The sequence below is a fragment of the Oncorhynchus masou genome, chromosome 17 (assembly GCF_036934945.1).
Source record: "Oncorhynchus masou masou isolate Uvic2021 chromosome 17, UVic_Omas_1.1, whole genome shotgun sequence".
In the NCBI taxonomy this organism is placed as follows: Eukaryota; Metazoa; Chordata; class Actinopteri; order Salmoniformes; family Salmonidae; genus Oncorhynchus; species Oncorhynchus masou.
The window spans coordinates 2695080-2717927 of NC_088228.1; the positions used below are offsets into that span (position 1 = coordinate 2695080).

A 22848-nucleotide genomic window follows, 5' to 3' on the forward strand; every position below is an offset into this window, starting at 1 on the left:
ACCAGGTAGAAACTCCATGTCGAAGCTCAACAAGACAGACAGGGTATACTCCCTTTCCCCATTTCTTCCGGGTCTGTGTCTCACCAAATGGTGGGTGTCACAAACACCAGGAATATTTTTTCTCATCTTATCCATCTCTACACTCAACGATACCCCAGAGGGCATGACATAACCTATTCCCCCTACAGCTGCACACCATCGAGAATAGACAGTACGGGACATTAAAGAGAATAGACAGTATGGGACATTAAAGAGAATAGACAGTACGGGGCATTAAAGAGAATAGACAGTATGGGACATTAAGGAGAATAGACAGTACGGGACATTGAAGAGAATAGACAGTACGGGACATTAAAGAGAATAGACAGTACGGGACATTAAAGAGAATAGACAGTACGGGACATTAAAGAGAATAGACAGTACGGGGCATTAAAGAGAATAGACAGTACGGTGATGCCAGAAAACATGACCGCATCAACAAGATATCTTCATGATATACTGCTAGAAAAATACACAAACATAATAATTGAAGCTCTCAACCTGCTCCACTACAGCCCCATCAATGAGAATGGGGGGCGTGCTCGGTCCTCTTTTTCCTGTAGTCCACAATCATCTCCTTTGTCTTGATCACGTTGAGGGAGAGGTTGTTGTCCTGGCACCACACGGCCAGGTTTCTGACCTTCTGCCTATAGGCTGTCTCATCGTTGTCGGTGATCAGGCCTAAGTTTGCCGATGACACTGTTGTGTCATCGGCAAACTTAATGATGGTGTTGGAGTCGTGCCTGGCAGTTCAGTCATGAGTGAACAGGGAGTACAGGAGGGGACTTAGTACGCACCCCTGAGGGGCCCCTGTTTTGAGGATCAGCGTGGTGGATGTGTTGTTACCTACCCTTACCACCTGGGTGCGGCCCGTCAGGAAGTCCAGGATCCAGTTGCAGAGGGAGGTGTTTAGTCCCAGGGTCCTTAGCTTAGTGATGAGCTTTGAGGACAAAATGATGTTGAACGCTGAGCTGTAGTCAATTAAAAGCATTCTCACATAGGTGTTCCTTTTGTCCAGGTGGGAAAGGTGCAATAGAGATGGCATCATCTGTGGATCTATTGGGGCGGTATGCAAATTATTGGGTCTAACGTTCTGGGAAAATGGTGTTGATGTAAGCCATGACCAGCCTTTCAAAGCACTTCATCGCTACAGAAGTGAGTGCTACGGGTCGGTAGTCATTTAGGCAGATTACCTTAGTGTTTTTGGGCACAGGGACTATGGTGGTCTTTTTAAAACATGTTGGTATTACAGACTAGGTCAGGGAGAGGTTGAAAATGTCAGTGAAGACACTTGCCAGTTGGTCAGCGCATGCTCGCAGTACACATTGTGGTAATCCGTCAGGCCCTGTGGCGAGCAATAGCTCGAGACTTCCTTAGATATCGTGCACCAGATGTTATTTACAAAAATACATAGTCCGCCATCCCTGTTTAAAGGGCTTACTCACATCGGCTGCGGAGAGTGTGATCACACAGTCTTCTGGAACAGCTGGTGCTCTCATGTATGTTTCAGTGTTATTTGCCTCGAAGCGAGCATAGAAGTAGTTTAGCTCGTCTGGTAGGCTTGTGTCTCTGGGCAGCTCTCGGCCGTGCTTCTCTTTGTATTCTGCAATGGTTTGCAAGCCCTGCCACATCCGACGAGCGTCAGAGCCGGTGTAGTACGATTCGATCTTAGTCCCGTATTGATGCTTTACCTGTTTGATGGTTCGTCAGGAGGGCATAGCGGGATTTTTTATCAGCTTCCTGCTCCTTGAAAGCGGCAGCTCTAGCCGTTAGCTCAGTGCGGATGTTGCCTGTAATCCATGGCTTCTGGTTGGGGTATGTACGTACAGTCACTGGGGACGATATCATCGATGCACTTATTGATGAAGCCAATGACAGATGTGGTGTACTCCTCAATGCCATTGGATGAATCCCAGAACGTATTCCAGTCTGTGACAGCAAAACAGTCCTGTAGCTTAGCGTCTGCTTCATCTGACCACTTTTTTTATTGATCTAGTCACTGGTGCTTCCTGCTTTAATTTTAGCCTGTAACCAGGAATCAGGAGGATAGAATTAAGGTCAGATTTGCCAAATGGAGGGTGAGGGAGAGCTTTGTACACGTCTCTGTGTGGAGTCAAGGTGGTCTAGAATTCCTTTTCCTTTGGTTGCACATTTAACATGCTGAAACAAATTTGGTAAAACAGATTTAAGTTTCCCTGCGTTAAAGTCTCCGGCCACTAGGAGCGCCGCCTCTGGATGAGGGTTTTCTTGTTTGCTTATGGCAGAATACAGCTCATTCAATGCTGTCTTAGTGCCTCTGACTGTGGTGGTATGTAAACAGCTACAAGAAATACAGCTGAAAACTCTGTAGGTAGATAGTGTGGTCTACAGCTTATCATGAGATACTCTACCTCAGGCGAGGAATAGCTCAAGACTTCCTTAGATATCGTGCACCAGCTGTTATTTACAAAAATACATAGTGCACCGTTCCTTGTCTTACCAGATGCCACTGTTCTATCCTGCCGGTACAGCGGATAACCAGCCAGCTATATGTTGATAGTGTTGTCACGTCTTCGTGAAGCATAAGATATTACAGTTTTGAATGTCATGTTGGTAGTTGTATATTCTGCGTAGGTCATCTCTTTTATTTTCCAAAGATTGCACGTTTGCTAGCAGAATAGAAGGAAGTGGGGGTTTATTCAATCGCCTAAGAATTCTCAGAAGGCAGCCCGCCCTCTGGCCCCTTTTTCTCCGTCTCCTCTTCGCGGGGATCTGGGCCTGTTCCTCAGAAAGCAGTATATCGTTCACGTCGGGCTCGTCAGACTCGTTTAAAGGAAAAAAAGGATTCCGCCAGTCCATGGTGAGTAATCGCAGTCCTGATGTCCAGAAGTTATTTTTGGTCATAAGAGATGGTAGTGGCAACATTATGTACAAAATATTTATATTTTTCAATTGGTTGGGGACACATAAAACTCCGGCGTCTTAAGACAATCCACATGACTCATGAATGGGTACAATCTAGGAATTACAATGTTTTATATACACTGTTTACATATTTTATATACACAGTAATTTGATGCCATAATTGACATTCATGTAGTGAAACACTGATAAAAATGAAACCTCTCTAGACAAGCATATCCATGTATGAAAATACCCATATTCATGAAAGTTTGTCTCTGTTGACGTGTCTGTCCAGAGAATTATTCACTGTTGTTCTTTGTCAATGTACTTCATTTAAATAGTTATTCATTTTGAAAGATTACACATTTAAAAATGACACAAAAAAGTATTCAGCAAGAGGAAAACACCGATAAGGACTTTTATATAAGATTTTTTCTCAAGAAATGTCCAGACCAAGCTTTTTTTGGGGCACTTTATTTTAATGAACAAAACTTATATTTGATATACAGACAAATGTTACCTCACAGAAAATAAGTATGGATAACTTGAACTCATTGGCTGCTTCAGTTGTAAAATAATACTTTTATTTTTAGTCAACTCTCACCTAAATCTAGAAAAATAATAACGAACATGTATTGAAGGAAATGCTGAAATATTGTACAGTACACCGACTGGAAAGATGCTAGCTAGCTACAGTTGACATCACATCCTGTAGTCCCAAATGGAACCCTTTATAGTCCACGACCTATGACCAGAGCCCTATAGGGAAGAGGGTACCATTTAGGATACAGCCAGAGACTCAGGCTAACAGACTAAAATGATGCTGTGTGTACACACCACAGCCAGGAAACAGTCCCTCTTCTCTCTAGTTGGAGTGTCCCTCCGCTCACAGTGCTCTGCAGGAAACAGTCCCTCTTCTCTCTAGTTGGAGTGTCCCTCCGCTCACAGTGCTCTGCAGGAAACAGTCCCTCTTCTCTCTAGTTGGAGTGTCCCTCCGCTCACAGTGCTCTGCAGGAAACAGTCCCTCTTCTCTCTAGTTGGAGTGTCCCTCCGCTCACAGTGCTCTGCAGGAAATAGTCCCTCTTCTCTCTAGTTGGAGTGTCCCTCCGCTCACGGTGCTCTGCAGGAAATAGTCCCTCTTCTCTCTAGTTGGAGTGTCCCTCCGCTCACGGTGCTCTGCAGGAAATTGAAATCTTCCTCGGAATTGATTCTCAATAGGGGGAAACGGTTCTGACTGTTCTATTGCTCACCAGGGTCGGAGCCAATTCCATTTCAATTCAGGAAGTACACCGTCAATGGCTACTCTTCTCAGCCATATGGCTACAGTGGGGTCAATGGCTACTCTTCTCAGTCATCTGGCTACAGTGGGGTCAATGGCTACTCTTCTCAGTCATATGGCTACAGTGGGGTCAATGGGTACTCTTCTCAGTCATATGGCTACAGTGGGGTCAATGGCTACTCTTCTCAGTCATCTAGCTACAGTGGGGTCAATGGGTACTCTTCTCAGTCATATGGCTACAGTGGGGTCAATGGCTACTCTTCTCAGTCATCTAGCTACAGTGGGGTCAATGGGTACTCTTCTCAGTCATATGGCTATAGTGGGGTCAATGGGTACTCTTATCAGTCATATGGCTATAGTGGGCTGTGCTACCGGTGGCCTCCTCCGTACTTGGTGGCCCAGTCCACCCGTCCGTGAACAGGCTGGATAGGAGGAGGTCTGGACGAGGTGATCTTCCCTCTACTGTTGCTGTTGAGGCTAGAAGATCCAGGGATCTGAGGATTCATGGACTTGGTCTTCCATCCCTCGTACTCTGTCAGATCAAAGTGGAGAAGTTAGAGCAGGAAGCTCAACACAACACAGGAGTCTCCTTATGTCTCCTCAACACAACTAAATAGTCTATGAGATTACTATTCACTAAATAGTCTATATGAGATTACTACTCACTAAATAGTCTATATGAGATTACTACTCACTAAATAGTCTATATGAGATTACTACTCACTAAATAGTCTATATGAGATTACTACTCACTAAATAGTCTATATGAGATTACTACTCACTAAATAGTCTATATGAGATTACTACTCACTAAATAGTCTATATGAGATTACTATTCACTAAATAGTCTATATGAGATTACTACTCACTAAATAGTCTATATGAGATTACTATTCACTAAATAGTCTATATGAGATTACTATTCACTAAATAGTCTATATGAGATTACTATTCACTAAATAGTCTATATGAGATTACTATTCACTAAATAGTCTATATGAGATTACTATTCTACTCACTAAATAGTCTATATGAGATTACTATTCACTAAATAGTCTATATGAGATTACTATTCACTAAATAGTCTATATGAGATTACTATTCACTAAATAGTCTATATGAGATTACTATTCACTAAATAGTCTATATGAGATTACTATTCACTAAATAGTCTATATGAGATTACTATTCACTAAATAGTCTATATGAGATTACTATTCACTAAATAGTCTATATGAGATTACTATAGTCACTAAATAGTCTATATGAGATTACTATTCACTAAATAGTCTATATGAGATTACTATTCACTAAATAGTCTATATGAGATTACTATTCACTAAATAGTCTATATGAGATTACTATTCACTAAATAGTCTATATGAGATTACTATTCACTAAATAGTCTATATGAGATTACTATTCACTAAATAGTCTATATGAGATTACTATTCACTAAATAGTCTATATGAGATTACTATTCACTAAATAGTCTATATGAGATTACTATTCACTAAATAGTCTATATGAGATTACTATTCACTAAATAGTCTATATGAGATTACTATTCACTAAATAGTCTATATGAGATTACTATTCACTAAATAGTCTATATGAGATTACTATTCACTAAATAGTCTATATGAGATTACTATTCACTAAATAGTCTATATGAGATTACTATTCACTAAATAGTCTATATGACAATACTACTCACTAAATAGTCTATATGAGATTACTACTCACTAAATAGTCTATATGAGATTACTACTCACTAAATAGTCTATATGAGATTACTATTCACTAAATAGTCTATATGACAATACTACTCACTAAATAGTCTATATGAGATTACTACTCACTAAATAGTCTATATGAGATTACTACTCACTAAATAGTCTATATGAGATTACTACTCACTAAATAGTCTATATGAGATTACTACTCACTAAATAGTCTATATGAAATAAGGCTGAACACAAGCCTAAGATCACCATTCGACAATGCCAAGTGTTGGCTGGAGTGTTGTAAAGCTCGCCGCCATTGGACTCTGGAGCAGTGGAATCGCGTTCCCTGGATTGATGAATCACGCTTCACCATCTGGCAGTCCGACGGACGACTCTGGGTTTGGCAGGTGCCAGGAGAACGCTACCTGCCCCAATGCATAGTGCGAACTGTAATGTTTGGTGGAGAAGGAATATTGGTCTGGGGATGTTTTTCATGGTTCGGGCTAGGTCGCTTAGTTCCAGTGAAGGCTATATACAGGTTATATACAAGGAGTACCGGTTCTGGGTCAGTGTAATGGGGTACGAGTTAGTTGGGGATTGAGGTAATAAGTGCTTGTAGTTTTGGTAAGGTGATTAATTGAAGTACTATGTACATGTAGGTAGGAGCCTTTTGGTCCCAGACTTGGCATTCCAGTACTGCTTACAATGCGATAGCAGAGAGTACATATAATGCCATATCTTGGGTCCTGTGTGGCTCAGTCGGTAGAGCATGGCGCTTGCAACGCCAAGCGTCGTGGGTTCGATTCCCACTGGGGCCACCCATATGTAAAAGTAGTGGCCCCAGCCGACTTGTAAGTCGCTTTGGACAAAAGCGTCTGCTAAATGGGATATATTTATTTATTTTATTTAAATAGTCTATATGAGATTACTATTCACTAAATAGTCTATATGAGATTACTATTCACTAAATAGTCTATATGAGATTACTATTCACTAAATAGTCTATATGAGATTACTACTCACTAAATAGTCTATATGAGATTACTACTCACTAAATAGTCTATATGAGATTACTATTCACTAAATAGTCTATATGAGATTACTATTCACTAAATAGTCTATATGACAATACTACTCACTAAATAGTCTATATGAGATTACTACTCACTAAATAGTCTATATGAGATTACTACTCACTAAATAGTCTATATGAGATTACTATTCACTAAATAGTCTATATGACAATACTACTCACTAAATAGTCTATATGAGATTACTACTCACTAAATAGTCTATATGAGATTACTATTCACTAAATAGTCTATATGACAATACTACTCACTAAATAGTCTATATGAGATTACTACTCACTAAATAGTCTATATGAGATTACTACTCACTAAATAGTCTATATGAGATTACTATTCACTAAATAGTCTATATGAGATTACTACTCACTAAATAGTCTATATGAAATTACTATTCACTAAATAGTCTATATATTACTCACTAAATAGTCTATATGAGATTACTATTCACTAAATAGTCTATATGACAATACTACTCACTAAATAGTCTATATGAGATTACTATTCACTAAATAGTCTATATGACAATACTACTCACTAAATAGTCTATATGAGATTACTATTCACTAAATAGTCTATATGACAATACTACTCACTAAATAGTCTATATGAGATTACTATTCACTAAATAGTCTATATGAGATTACTATTCACTAAATAGTCTATATGACAATACTACTCACTAAATAGTCTATATGAGATTACTACTCACTAAATAGTCTATATGAGATTACTACTCACTAAATAGTCTATATGAGATTACTATTCACTAAATAGTCTATATGAGATTACTACTCACTAAATAGTCTATATGAAATTACTATTCACTAAATAGTCTATATGAGATTACTACTCACTAAATAGTCTATATGAGATTACTATTCACTAAATAGTCTATATGACAATACTACTCACTAAATAGTCTATATGAGATTACTATTCACTAAATAGTCTATATGACAATACTACTCACTAAATAGTCTATATGAGATTACTATTCACTAAATAGTCTATATGAGATTACTATTCACTAAATAGTCTATATGACAATACTACTCACTAAATAGTCTATATGAGATTACTACTCACTAAATAGTCTATATGAGATTACTACTCACTAAATAGTCTATATGAGATTACTATTCACTAAATAGTCTATATGAGATTACTACTCACTAAATAGTCTATATGAAATTACTATTCACTAAATAGTCTATATGAGATTACTACTCACTAAATAGTCTATATGAGATTACTATTCACTAAATAGTCTATATGACAATACTACTCACTAAATAGTCTATATGAGATTACTATTCACTAAATAGTCTATATGACAATACTACTCACTAAATAGTCTATATGAGATTACTATTCACTAAATAGTCTATATGAGATTACTATTCACTAAATAGTCTATATGACAATACTACTCACTAAATAGTCTATATGAGATTACTACTCACTAAATAGTCTATATGAGATTACTACTCACTAAATAGTCTATATGAGATTACTATTCACTAAATAGTCTATATGAGATTACTACTCACTAAATAGTCTATATGAAATTACTATTCACTAAATAGTCTATATGAGATTACTACTCACTAAATAGTCTATATGAGATTACTATTCACTAAATAGTCTATATGACAATACTACTCACTAAATAGTCTATATGAGATTACTATTCACTAAATAGTCTATATGACAATACTACTCACTAAATAGTCTATATGAGATTACTATTCACTAAATAGTCTATATGAGATTACTATTCACTAAATAGTCTATATGACAATACTACTCACTAAATAGTCTATATGAGATTACTAGTCACTAAATAGTCTAAATAGTCTATAGATTACTATTCACTAAATAGTCTATATGAGATTACTACTCACTAAATAGTCTATATGAATTCACTAGATTACTATTCACTAAATAGTCTAAATGAGATTACTACTCACTAAATAGTCTATATGAGATTACTATTCACAAAATAGTCTATATGAGATTACTATTCACTAAATAGTCTATATGACAATACTACTCACTAAATAGTCTATATGAGATTACTATTCACTAAATAGTCTATATGACAATACTACTCACTAAATAGTCTATATGAGATTACTATTCACTAAATAGTCTATATGACAATACTACTCACTAAATAGTGTATATGACAATACTACTCACTAAATAGTCTATATGAGATTACTACTCACTAAATAGTCTATATGACAATTACTACTCACTAAATAGTCTATATGAGATTACTATTCACTAAATAGTCTATATGAGATTACTATTCACTAAATAGTCTATATGAGATTACTACTCACTAAATAGTCTATATGAGATTACTACTCACTAAATAGTCTATATGAGATTACTATTCACTAAATAGTCTATATGAGATTACTATTCACTAAATAGTCTATATGAGATTACTATTCACTAAATAGTCTATATGAGATTACTATTCACTAAATAGTCTATATGAGATTACTATTCACTAAATAGTCTATATGAGATTACTATTCACTAAATAGTCTATATGGGATTACTACTCACTAAATAGTATATATGAGATTACTACTCACTAAATAGTCTATATGAGATTACTATTCACTAAATAGTCTATATGAGATTACTATTCACTAAATAGTCTATATGAGATTACTATTCACTAAATAGTCTATATGAGATTACTATTCACTAAATAGTCTATATGAGATTACTATTCACTAAATAGTCTATATGAGATTACTACTCACTAAATAGTCTATATGACAATACTAGGTTCATCAAAAGGTTCTACAGCTGCACCATCGAGAGCATCCTGACTCGTCTCATCACCGCCTGGTACGGCAACTGCTTGGCTTCCGACCGCAAGGCACTACAGAGGGAAGTGCGTACGGCCCAGGACATCACTGGGGCCAAGCTGCCTGCCATCCAGGACCTCTATACCAGGCGGTGTCAGAGGAAGGCCCTAAAAATGGTCAAAGACTCCAGCCACCCTAGTCATAGACTGTTCTCTCTGCTACCACACAGCAAGCGGTATCGGAGCACCAAGTCTAGGTCCAAGAGGCTTCTAAACAGCTTCTACCCCCAAGCCATAAGACTCCTGAACATCTCATCAAATGGCTACCCAGACTATTTGCATTGCCCCTCCCCCATGCCCTATTTTACACAACAGCTACTCTCTGTTATTATCTATGCATAGTCACTTATATAGTAACTCTACCAACATGTACATATTACCTCAATTACCTCAACTAACCGGTGACCCCGCACATTGACTATGTATCGGTACCCCCTGTATATACCTCCTACTGCTATATATACCTCCTACTGCTATGATCTTCTACTGCTGACAGACATTTGATCTTCTACTGCTGACAGACATTTGATCTCCTACTGCTAACATACATTTGATCTCCTACTGCTGACAGACATTTGATCTCCTACTGCTATCTGATGACAGACATTTGATCTCCTACTGCTACCTGATGACAGACATTTGATCTCCTACTGCTACCTGATGACAGACATTTGATCTCCTACTGCTAACAGACATTTGATCTCCTACTGCTACCAGACATTTGATCTCCTACTGCTGACAGACATTTGCTACCAGACATTTGATCTCCTACTGCTACCAGACATTTGATCTCCTACTGCTAACAGACATTTGATCTCCTACTGCTACCTGATGACAGACATTTGATCTCTGCTACTGCTACAGACATTTGATCTCCTACTGCTGACCAGACATTTGATCTCCTACTGCTACCAGACATTTGATGACAGACATTTGATCTCCTACTGCTAACAGACATTTGATCTCCTACTGCTACAGACCAGACATTTGATCTCCTACTGCCTGATGACAGACATTTGATCTCCTACTGCTGACAGACATTTGCTACTGCTGACAGACATTTGATCTCCTACTGCTAACAGACATTTGATCTCCTACTGCTAACAGACATTTGATCTCCTACTGCTACCTGATGACAGACATTTGATCTCCTACTGCAGACATTTGATCTCCTACTGCTACCAGAACAGACATTTGATCTCCTACTGCTACCAGACATTTGATCTCCTACTGCTCAGACATTTGATCTCCTACTGCTACCAGACATTTGATCTCCTACTGACATTTGATCTCTCCTACATTTGCTACCAGAACCAGACATTTGATCTCCTACCTACAGACATTTGATCTCCTACTGCTGACAGACATTTGATCTCCTACTGCTAACAGACATTTGATCTCCTACTGCTATGACAGACATTTGATCTCCTACTGATCTCCTACTACCAGACATTTGATCTCCTACTGCTAACAGACATTTGATCTCCTACTGCTACCTGATGACAGACATTTGATCTCCTACTGCTACCAGACATTTGATCTCCTACTGCTACCAGACATTTGATCTCCTACTGCTACCAGACATTTGATCTCCTACTGCTAACAGACATTTGATCTCCTACTGCTACCAGACTGCTCCTGACTGCTACCAGACATTTGATCTCCTACTACTAACAAACATTTGATCTCCTACTGCTACCAGACATTTGATCTCCTACAGACTGATCTCCTACTGATGACAGACATTTGATCTCCTACTGCTACCAGACATTTGATCTCCTACTGCTACCAGACATTTGATCTCCTACTGCAGACATTTGATCTCCCATTTGATCTACTGCTACCAGACATTTGATCTCCTACTGCTAAACATTTGACATTTGATCTCCTACTGCTACTGCAGACATTTGATCTCCTACTGCTACCAGACATTTGATCTCCTACTGCTAACAAACATTTGATCTCCTACTGCTACCAGACATTTGATCTGCTATCTGAAACAGACATTTGATCCTACTATGACAGACATTTGATCTCCTACAAACATTTGATCTCCTACTGCTACCAGACATTTGATCTCCTACTGCTACCAGACATTTGATCTCCTACTGCTACCAGACATTTGATCTCCTACTGCAAACAGACATTTGATCTCCTACTGCTACCAGACATTTGATCTCCTACTGCTACCAGACATTTGATCTCCTACTGGAGTGAAGGATGTTATTCTTTCTCCTGATGTCATGAATAAAGGAGTGGTATAATTTTCCTGATTTTTGACCCCTTCTCCTCTCTGGCCTCCATTGATTTAGTCACCCGAATTCTGGCCATCCTACAAGTGTAAAATACCCAATCACCTTTAAATGGATTACGATAGAGACATTGGTCAGAAGAAGTGTTTTTAACACCTTGTCAAGTGTAACTATATGCTGTACACGCATAGTATATTGTGTAAACTCCTGGCTGTACAATGAATGTCCCTACTGGGATGGACATGAATGGGATTTGACTGTACTGTATTTGTGTAATAAAGGAATAATCAGTGATGTGAATTATTCTTACCTTTAGTAAGTCGCAGTCCTGCTCCCTGTGCCCTGGTTAAAGAGGAGTTGGCCCACACACTCCTTCCAGGCTGCTGCTGGCTTCTCTGAAAGCTGCTCTTGTTGGTCTTAGGGTTCACGCCTGGAACAGACCGAAGGAGAGAGGACAGAGAGAGAGGACAGAGAGAAGACAGAGAGAGAGAGAGAGACGACAGAGAGAGAGAGACGACAGAGAGAGAGAGGAAGAGAGAGCACAGAGAGAGAGGACAGAGAGAGAGGAACAGAGAGGACAGAGCGAGAGGACAGAGAGGACAGAGAGAGAGGACAGGGAGAGAGAGAACAGAGAGAGGACAGAGAGAGGACAGAGAGGACAGAGAGAGGACAGAGAGAGTGAGAGGACAGAGAGAGGACAGAGAGAGACTTGGTTGAGCACAGGACAGGTAACAGATGTATCTACAGTGCATTCGGAAAGTATTCAGACCCCTTGACTTTTTCCACATTTTGTTACATTACAGCCTTATTCTAAAATGTATTAAATTTTAAAAAATCTCAATCTACATACAATAACCCATAATGATGAAATGAACAGGTTTTTAGACATTTTTGCAAACGTATAAAAAAAAGACCTTATAATTATTCAGACCCTTTGCTCTGAGACTCGACATTGAGCTCATGTGCATCCTGTTTCCATTGATCATCCTTGAGCTGTTTCTACAACTTGGAGTCCACCTGTGGTAAATTCAATTGATTGGAAATTATTTGGAAAGGCACACACCTGTCTATAAAAGGTCCCACAGTTGACAGTGCATGTCAGAGCAAAAACCAAGCCATGAGGTTGAAGGAATTGTCCGTAGAGCTTCGAAACAGGATTGTGTCGAGGCACAGATTTGGGAAAGGGTACCAAAAAATATCTGCAGCATTGAAGGCCCCCAAAAACAATGGCCTCCATCATTCTTAAATGGAAGAAGTTTGGAACCCCCAAGACTCTTCCTAGAGCTGGCCGCCCGGCCAAACTGACCAATCGGGGGAGAAGGCCTTGGTCGGGGAGGTGACCAAGAACCCGATGGTCACTCTGACAGAGCGCCAGAGTTCCTCTGTGGATATGGGAGAACCTTCCAGAAGGACAACCATCTCTGCACACACCACCAATCAGGCCTGTCAGGATTTGGCCAGGGTTGTTCCAGTTTTGGCCACTAGATGCCCCCATAGTGCTTTTTGACCCTTTTGTTTTCCCTTGTTCCCAGTTATTATTTGCACCTGCTTAGTTTTCCTCAGGTCTTTGCACTGTGTTTGTATGTTAGCACCCATCCGCAGTGATGCTGTGAACATTTGTTGCTCCAGTTGGACTCCCTTGTGGTACTCTGTTTTTGTTCTTGTTTATTTATTTTTTATTATCTTTTTTTAAAATCTTTTTTTTTTTTCTGCTGTACCTACCACCTTGTGGATTTACCTTTTTGACTTGGAGGATTACCTTTGTTCTCTTGGAATTACTTTTGACGTTGTGGATTTATATATTTGCCTGAAGATCTTTCATTTTCCTTTATTAAAACACCGTCTCAAGTACTGCTGTGTCTGCCTCATCTTCTGGGTTCTGCAGACTATTCGTGGCTCAGTTTGCTAAGTGGCTGTTTCTCACACCGGAGACCCGGGTTCGTAACCGGGTAATGACAAGGCCTTTATGGTAGAGTGGCCAGATGGAAGCCACTCCTCAGTAAAATGCACATGACAGCCCCTTGGAGTTTGCCAAAAGGCACCCAAAGGACTCTCAGAACATAAGAAACAAGATTCTCTGGTCTGATGAAACCAAGATTGAACTCTTTGGCCTGAATGCCAAGCATCACGCCTGGAAAAAACATGACAGCATCCCTACGGTGAAGCATGGTGGTGGCAGCATCATGCTGTGGGGATGTATTTCAGCAGCAGGGACTGGGAGACTAGTCAGGATCGAGGAAAAGATGAACGGAGCAAAGTTCAGAGAGACGCTTGATGAAAACCTGCTCCAGAGCGCTCAGGACCTCAGACTGCGTCAAAGGGTTCACCTGCCAACAGGACAACGACCCTAAGCACACAGCCAAGAAAATGCAGGAGCTGCTCCGGTCAACTGTAGGTGATATTATTGTGAAGTGGAAACGTCTAGGAGCAATAACGGCTCAACCAGCAAAGTGGTAGGCCACAAAAGCTCACAGAACGGTGTTGAAGTTCGTAGCATGTAAAAATCGTCTGTCCTCAGTTGCAACACTCACTACTGAGTTCCAAAATGCCTCTGGAAGCAACGTCAGCACAATAACTGTTCATCGGGAGCTTCATGAAATGGGTTTCCATGGTTGAGCAGCCTAAGATCACCATGCGCAATGCCAAGTGTCGGCTGGAGTGGTGTAGAGCTCACCGCCATTGGACTCTGGGTTTGGTGGAGAATGAATAATGGTCTGGGGCTGTTTTTCATGGTTCAGGCCCCTTAGTTTCAGTGAAGGGAAATCTGAACGCTACAGAATACAATGACATTCTAGACGGTTCTGTGCTTCCAACTTTGTGACAACAGGTCTTTTCCTGTTTCAGCTTGACAATGCCCCCGTGCACAAGCCTAAGATCACCATGCGCAATTCCAAGTGGTCTAAAGCTTGCTGCCATTGGTCTCTGGAGCAGTGGAAACAAATTCTCTGGAGTGACGAATCAAACACATTCTCTGGAGTGACGAATCAAACACATTCTCTGGAGTGACGAATCAAACACATTCTCTGGAGTGACGAATCAAACACATTCTCTGGAGTGACGAATCAAGCACATTCTCTGGAGTGACGAATCAAACACATTCTCTGGAGTGATGAATCAAACACATTCTCTCACCTTCTGACAGTCCGACGGATGATTCTGGCTTTGGCGGATGCCAGGAGAACACGACATGCCCGAATGCATAGTGCCAACTGTAAAGTTTGGTGGAGGAAGTATAATGGTCTGGGGCTGTTTTTCAGTGTTCGGGCCCCTTAGTTCCAGTGAAGGGAAATCTTAAAGCTACAGCATACAATGACAGTCTAGACAATTTTGTGCTTCAAACTTTGTGGCAACAGTTTGGGGAAGGCCCTTTCCTGTTTCAGCATGACAGTGCCCCCCGTGCACAAAGTGAGGTCCATACAGAAATGGTTGGTCGAGATCAGTGTGGAAGAACTTGTCTGGCCTGCACAGAGCCCTGACTTCAACCCCATCGAACACCTTTGGGATGAATTGGAACGCCGACTGCGAGCCAGGCCTAATCGCCCAACATCAGTGTTCCCGACCTCACTAATGCTCTTGTGGCTGTGCAGTAATGTTCCATCATCTAGTGGAAAACATTCCCAGAAGAGTGGAGGCTGTTAATAGCAGCAATGTTCCAACATCTAGTGGAAAGCCTTCCCAGAAGAGTGGAGGCTGTTATAGCAGCAAAGGGAGGGACCAACTCAATATTAATGCCCATGATTTTGGAATATTTATTTTATTTTATTTAACCTTTATTTAACTAGGGAAGCCTGTTAAGAACACAGGGAGGTATCTGGACCCTACAGGTTTCAGTACCACAGGACTTTACCAGGGGGGTATCTGGACCCTACCGGTTTCAGTACTACAGAACTTTACCAGGGCGGTATCTGGACCCTACCGGTTTCAGTACCACAGGACTTTACCAGGGAGGTCCAGGTTTCAGTACCATGGGACTTTACCAGGGAGGTCCAGGTTTCAGTACTACAGGACTTTACCAGGGAGGTCCAGGTTTCAGTACCACAGGACTTTACCAGGGAGGTCCAGGTTTCGGTTCAACAAGACTTTACCAGGGAGGTATCTGGACTGGTGCAGATAGTGCTGCTTCACTGATGACGTGTTGGACTTGGGCTCTGCAGACCTACACACAATCAAACAATACATGAATCAATATAAAACCGCATGTGGAAATACTGTATAAGTGGGTGTAATTTTCTAAGACAAAAATGTATCATGTCTAGGAACTAGGAGTTTCCCTAACCACACTAGGAAAAACAGCATATTTAACTATTCTGTTGCTGGGAATCTGATTGAGACCAAGGTCTCGTCTGCAGCTATGTTTGTCCTGACTATGTAACCTGCCTAGAAAAAGCTAGACCTAGTCCCTAACCAGGCATGACGAGGGGAAGCAGAAGGCCCTAGTCCCTAACCAGGCATGACGAGGGGAAGAAGCAGAAGGCCCTAGTCCCTAGCCGGGCATGACGAGGGGAAGAAGCAGAAGGCCCTAGTCCCTAACCGGGCATGACGAGGGGAAGAAGCAGAAGGCCCTAGTCCCTAACCGGGCATGACGAGGGGAAGAAGCAGAAGGCCCTAGTCCCTAGCCGGGCATGACGAGGGGAAGAAGCAGAAGGCCCTAGTCCCTAACCGGGCCTGACGAGGGGAAGAAGCAGAAGGCCCTAGTCCCTAGCCGGGCATGACGAGGGGAAGAAGCAGAAGCCCCTAGTCCCTAGCCGGGCATGACGAGGGGAAGAAGCAGAAGGCCCTAGTCCCTAACCGGGCATGACGAGGGGAAGAAGCAGAAGGCCCTAGTCCCTAACCGGGCATGACGAGGGGAAGAAGCATAAGGCCCTAGTCCCTAACCGGGCATGACGAGGGGAAGGAGCAGAAGGCCCTAGTCCCTAACCGGGCATGACGAGGGGAAGAAGCAGAAGGCCCTAGTCCCTAGCCGGGCATGATGAGGGGAAGAAGCAGAAGGCCCTAGTCCCTAACCGGGCATGACGAGGGGAAGAAGCAGAAGGCCCTAGTCCCTAACCGGGCATGACGAGGGGAAGAAGCAGAAGAACCTACCGGAAGTTGTCGTTCTCCTGGTGTTTGTCCCTGAGAGAGGCGATGCTGGGTTTCTTGGAGAAGGAGATGCCCAGGTCAGAGTCATCCACCTCATCCCAGGTGTCTGCTGCTTCCACTGACGTCTGTCCCCACCGCCTCCTACTGCCCTTGAACCCTGACATGGTGTTCTCACACCCCGCTGGAGTGGCTTTCTGTTGGACCAGTTCCACATCAAATATTACATGATCATGATGTCATGTGTTATAGAAGACTCCAAATGAAATACCGTAACCATGTTTGACTAGGACTGCTTTTAGTGTCTCATTAATCTTTGAGGGGTCTACAATGTGGTTTTTAAAATCTGTATTTTGTATTTTCAACTATCAAATATTTTACTGATTTACAGTTCATGTAAGGAAAATCAGACAATTGAAATAAATTAATTATGCTCTAATCTATGGATTTGACATGACTGGAAATGCAGATCTGCATCGGTTGGTCAGATACCTTAAAAAATAAAGTAAGGGTGTGGATCAGAACCAGTCAGTATCTGGTGTGGATCAGAACCAGTCAGTATCTGGTGTGGATCAGAACCAGTCAGTATCTGGTGTGGATCAGAACCAGTCAGTATCTGGTGTGGATCAGAAAACCAGTTAGTATCTGGTGTGACAAACCATTTGCCTCATGCAGTGCGACACGTCTCCTTCACATAGAGTTGATCAGGCTGTTGATTGTGGCCTGTGGAATGTTGTCCCACTCCTCTTCAATGGCTGTGCGAAGTTGCTGAATATTGGCGGGAACTGGAACAGTGTCGTACACATCGATCCAGAGCATCCCACACATGCTCAAATGGGTGACATGTCTGGTGAGTATGCAGGCCATGGAAGAACTGGGACATTTTCAGCTTCCAGGAATTGTGTCCAGATCCTTGCGACATGGGGCCGTGCATTATCATACTGAAACATGAGGTGATGGCGACACGACAATGCATCTCAGGATCTCGTCACATCTCAAATGACCATAAATTAAATGCAATTGTGTTCGTTGTCCGTAACTTATGCCTGCCCATACCATACCCCCACCAAGGGGCACTCTGTTCACAGCGTTGACATCAGCAAATCGCTCACCCACATGACGCCGTACACTTGGTCTGAGGTTCTGAGGCCGGTTGGACGTACTGCCACGTTCTCTAAAACGACGTTGGAGACAGCTTATGGTACATACATGAACACTCAATTCTCTGGTAACAGCTCTGGTGGATATTCCTGCAGTCAGCATGCACGCTCTCTCAAAACTCGATGCGTCTGTGGCATTGTGTTATGTGACAAAACTGCACATTTTAGAGTGGCCTTTTAGTGTCCCCAGCACAAGGTGCACCTGTGTAATTATCATGCTGTTTAATCAGCTTGTTGATCTGCCACACCTGTCAGGTGGATGGATTATCTTGGCAAAGGAGAAATGTTCACTAACGAGGATTGGAAACCAATTTGTGCACAAAATGAGAGAAATAAGCTTTTTGTGTTTATGGAAAAATTCTGATCTTTTATTTCAGCTCATTAAACATTTTTTGAATCTTTATTTAACTAGGCAAGTCAGTTAAGAACAAATTCTTATTTTCAATGAGGCTTAGGAGCAGTTGGTTAACTGCCTGTTCAGGGGCAGAATGACAGATTTTTACCTTGTCAGCTCGGGGATTTGAACTTGCAACCTTTCGGTTACTATTGAAGTCATTTAGCAGACTCTCCTATCCAGAGCCACTACAGTACTGAGTCATTTAGCAGACTCTCTGATCCAGAGAAATGACAGTGGTGAGTCATTTAACAGACTCTCCTATCCAGAGCCACGACAGTAGTGAGTCATTTAGCAGACTCTCTGATCCAGAGAAACGACAGTGGTGAGTCATTTAGCAGACTCTCTGATCCAGAGCCACGACAGTAGTGAGTCATTTAGCAGACTCTCCTATCCAGAGCCACGACAGTAGTGAGTCATTTAGCAGACTCTGCTATCCAGAGCCATGACAGTAGTGAGTCATTTAGCAGACTCTCTTATCTAGAGCCACTACAGTACTGAGTCATTTAGCAGACTCTCTTATCCAGAGCCACTACAGTACTGAGTCATTTAACAGACTCTCCTATCCAGAGCCACTACAGTAGTGAGTCATTTAGCAGACACTCTGATCCAGAGGCACTACAGTAGTGAGTCATTGAGCAGACTCTCTTATCCAGAGCCACTACAGTAGTGAGTCATTTAGCAGACACTCTGATCCAGAGCCACTTAGCGAGTCATTTAGCAGACTCTCTGATCCAGAGCCACTACAGTACTGAGTCAGTTGAGTCAGCAGACTCTCTGATCCAGAGCCACTACAGTAGTGAGTCATTGAGCAGACTCTCTTATCCAGAGCCACTACAGTAGTGAGTCATTTAGCAGACTCTCTGATCCAGAGCCACTACAGTAGTGAGTCATTTAGCAGACTCTCTGATCCAGAGCCACTACAGTACTGAGTCATTTAGCAGACTCTCTGATCCAGAGCCACTACAGTAGTGAGTCATTTAGCAGACTCTCTGATCCAGAGCCACTACAGTACTGAGTCATTTAGCAGACTCTCTGATCCAGAGCCACTACAGTACTGAGTCATTTAGCAGACTCTCTGATCCAGAGCCACTACAGTACTGAGTCATTTAGCAGACTCTCTGATCCAGAGCCACTACAGTAGTGAGTCATTTAGCAGACTCTCTGATCCAGAGCCACTACAGTAGTGAGTCATTTAGCAGACTCTCTGATCCAGAGCCACTACAGTAGTGAGTCATTTAGCAGACTCTCTGATCCAGAGCCACTACAGTAGTGAGTCATTTAGCAGACTCTCTGATCCAGAGCCACTACAGTACTGAGTCATTTAGCAGACTCTCTGATCCAGAGCCACTACAGTACTGAGTCATTTAGCAGACTCTCTGATCCAGAGACACTACAGTACTGAGTCATTTATAGCAGACTCTCTGATCCAGAGCCACTACATTACTGAGTCATTTAGCAGACTCTCTGATCCAGAGACACTACAGTACTGAGTCATTTAGCAGACTCTCTGATCCAGAGCCACTACAGTAGTGAGTCATTTAGCAGACTCTCTGATCCAGAGCCACTACAGTAGTGAGTCATTTAGCAGACTCTCTGATCCAGAGACACTACAGTACTGAGTCATTTAGCAGACTCTCTGATCCAGAGCCACTACAGTAGTGAGTCATTTAGCAGACTCTCTTATCCAGAGCCACTACATTACTGAGTCATCTCCACATAATCCATAGAGATAATACTGCTATATGGCTGGCTACACCACTGACCTGTGTTTGGGTGTGTTTGACCAGGCTGAGTGGGGATGGCTGGCTACACCACTGACCTGTGGCTGGGTGTGTTTGACCAGGCTGAGTGGGGATGGCTGGCTACACCACTGACCTGTGGCTGGGTGTTTGACCAGGCTGAGTGGGGATGGCTGGCTAAACCACAAACCTGTGTCTGGGTGTTTGACCAGGCTGAGTGGGGATGGCTGGCTAAACCACGAACCGGTGTCTGGGTGTGTTTGACCAGGCTGAGTGGGGATGGCTAGCTACACCACAAACCTGTGTCTGGGTGTTTGACCAGGCTGAGTGGGGATGGCTGGCTGTGTTTGACCAGGCTGAGTGGGGATGGCTGGCTAAACCACAAACCTGTGGCTGGGTGTGTTTGACCAGGCTGAGTGGGGATGGCTAGCTAAACCACTGACGTGTTTCTGGGTGTTTGACCAGGCTGAGTGGGGATGGCTGGCTACACCACTGACCTGTGGCTGGGTGTGTTTGACCAGGCTGAGTGGGGATGGCTGGCTACACCACTGACGTGTTTCTGGGTGTTTGACCAGGCTGAGTGGGGATGGCTGGCTAAACCACGAACCTGTGTCTGGGTGTGTTTGACCAGGGTTAGTGGGGATGGCTGGCTACACCACGAACCGGTGTCTGGGTGTGTTTGACCAGGCTGAGTGGGGATGGCTGGCTACTGTGTGTTTGACCAGGCTGAGTGGGGATGGCTGGCTACACCACGAACCGGTGTCTGGGTGTGTTTGACCAGGCTGAGTGGGGATGGCTGGCTAAACCACAAACCTGTGTCTGGGTGTTTTACTGCTAACCTACAAAGCATTACATGGGCTTGCTCCTACCTATCTCTCTGATTTCGTCCTGCCGTACATACCTACACGTACGCTACGGTCACAAGACGCAGGCCTCCTAATTGTCCCTAGAATTTCTAAGCAAACAGCTGGAGGCAGGGCTTTCTCCTATAGAGCTCCATTTTTATGGAACGGTCTGCCTACCCATGTCAGAGACGCAAACTCAGTCTCAACCTTTAAGTCTTTACTGAAGACTAATCTCTTCAGTGGGTCATATGATTGAGTGTAGTCTGGCCCAGGAGTGGGAAGGTGAACGGAAAGGCTCTGGAGCAACGAACCACCCTTGCTGTCTCTGCCTGGCCGGTTCCCCTCTTTCCACTGGGATTCTCTGCCTCTAACCCTATTACAGGGGCTGAGTCACTGGCTTACTGGGGCTCTCTCATGCCGTCCCTGGAAGGGGTGCGTCACCTGAGTGGGTTGATTCACTGATGTGGTCATCCTGTCTGGGTTGGCGCCCCCCCTTGGGTTGTGCCATGGCGGAGATCTTTGCGGGCTATACTCAGCTTTGTCTCAGGATGGTAGTTGGTGGTTGAAGATATCCCTCTAGTGGTGTGGGGGCTGTGCTTTGGCAAAGTGGGTGGGGTTATATCCTTCCTGTTTGGCCCTGTCCGGCCAAAATAAAAGTCCCATAACATTAAAGAACCACCACAGTGCAGTCCATAAGCACAGATGTTTTTTTGGTGTCCTCGGATGGGGCCACAGTGTCTCCTGACCCCTCCTGTCTCAGCCTCCAGTATTTATGCTGCAGTAGTTTATGTGTCGGGGGCTGGGGTCAGTTTGTTATATCTGGAGTACTTCTCCTGTCCAATTCGGTGTCCTGTGTGAATCTAAGTGTGCGTTCTCTAATTCTCTCCTTCTCTCTCTCAGAGGACCTGAGCCCTAGGACCATGCTCCAGGACTACCTGACATGATGACTCCTTGCTGTCCCCAGTCCACCTGGCCGTGCTGCTGCTCCAGTTTCAACTGTTCTGCCTTATTATTATTCGACCATGCTGGTCATTTATGAACATTTGAACATCTTGGCCATGTTCTGTTATAATCTCCACCCGGCACAGCCAGAAGAGGACTGGCCACCCCACATAGCCTGGTTCCTCTCTAGGTTTCTTCCTAGGTTTTGGCCTTTCTAGGGAGTTTTTCCTAACCACCGTGCTTCTACACCTGCATTGCTTGCTGTTTGGGGTTTTAGGCTGGGTTTCTGTACAGCACTTTGAGATATCAGCTGATGTACGAAGGGCTATATAAATACATTTGATTTGATTTGCTTAGTGGGGATGGCTACCTAAACCACAAACCTGTGTCTGGGTGTTTGACCAGGCTGAGTGGGGATGGCTGGGTGTGTTTGACCAGGCTGAGTGGGGATGGCTGGGTGTGTTTGACCAGGCTGAGTGCGGATGGCTGGGTGTGTTTGACCAGGCTGAGTGGGGATGGCTGGCTACA

At 42.8% G+C, this 22848-nt stretch overlaps 1 protein-coding gene and 1 non-coding gene across 2 annotated transcripts; one reads left to right on the forward strand and one right to left on the reverse strand.

Moving 5' to 3' along the window:
- Window positions 1–3392: 3392 nt before the first annotated feature.
- Window positions 3393–22366, reverse strand: LOC135558324 (serine/threonine-protein kinase MAK-like). The gene is made up of 5 exons (XM_064992064.1): window positions 21820–22366; window positions 17244–17434; window positions 16247–16317; window positions 12472–12591; window positions 3393–4733 (listed from the first exon to the last, which is right to left on the reverse strand). Exons 1-5 carry the CDS (start codon window positions 21847–21849, stop codon window positions 4570–4572), a joined length of 576 nt encoding a protein of 191 aa, XP_064848136.1. The 5' UTR covers window positions 21850–22366; the 3' UTR covers window positions 3393–4569.
- trnaa-ugc (transfer RNA alanine (anticodon UGC)) lies at window positions 6671–6746 on the forward strand. The gene has a single exon. It is a non-coding gene; the product is annotated as a tRNA-Ala (tRNA).
- Window positions 22367–22848: the final 482 nt, after the last annotated feature.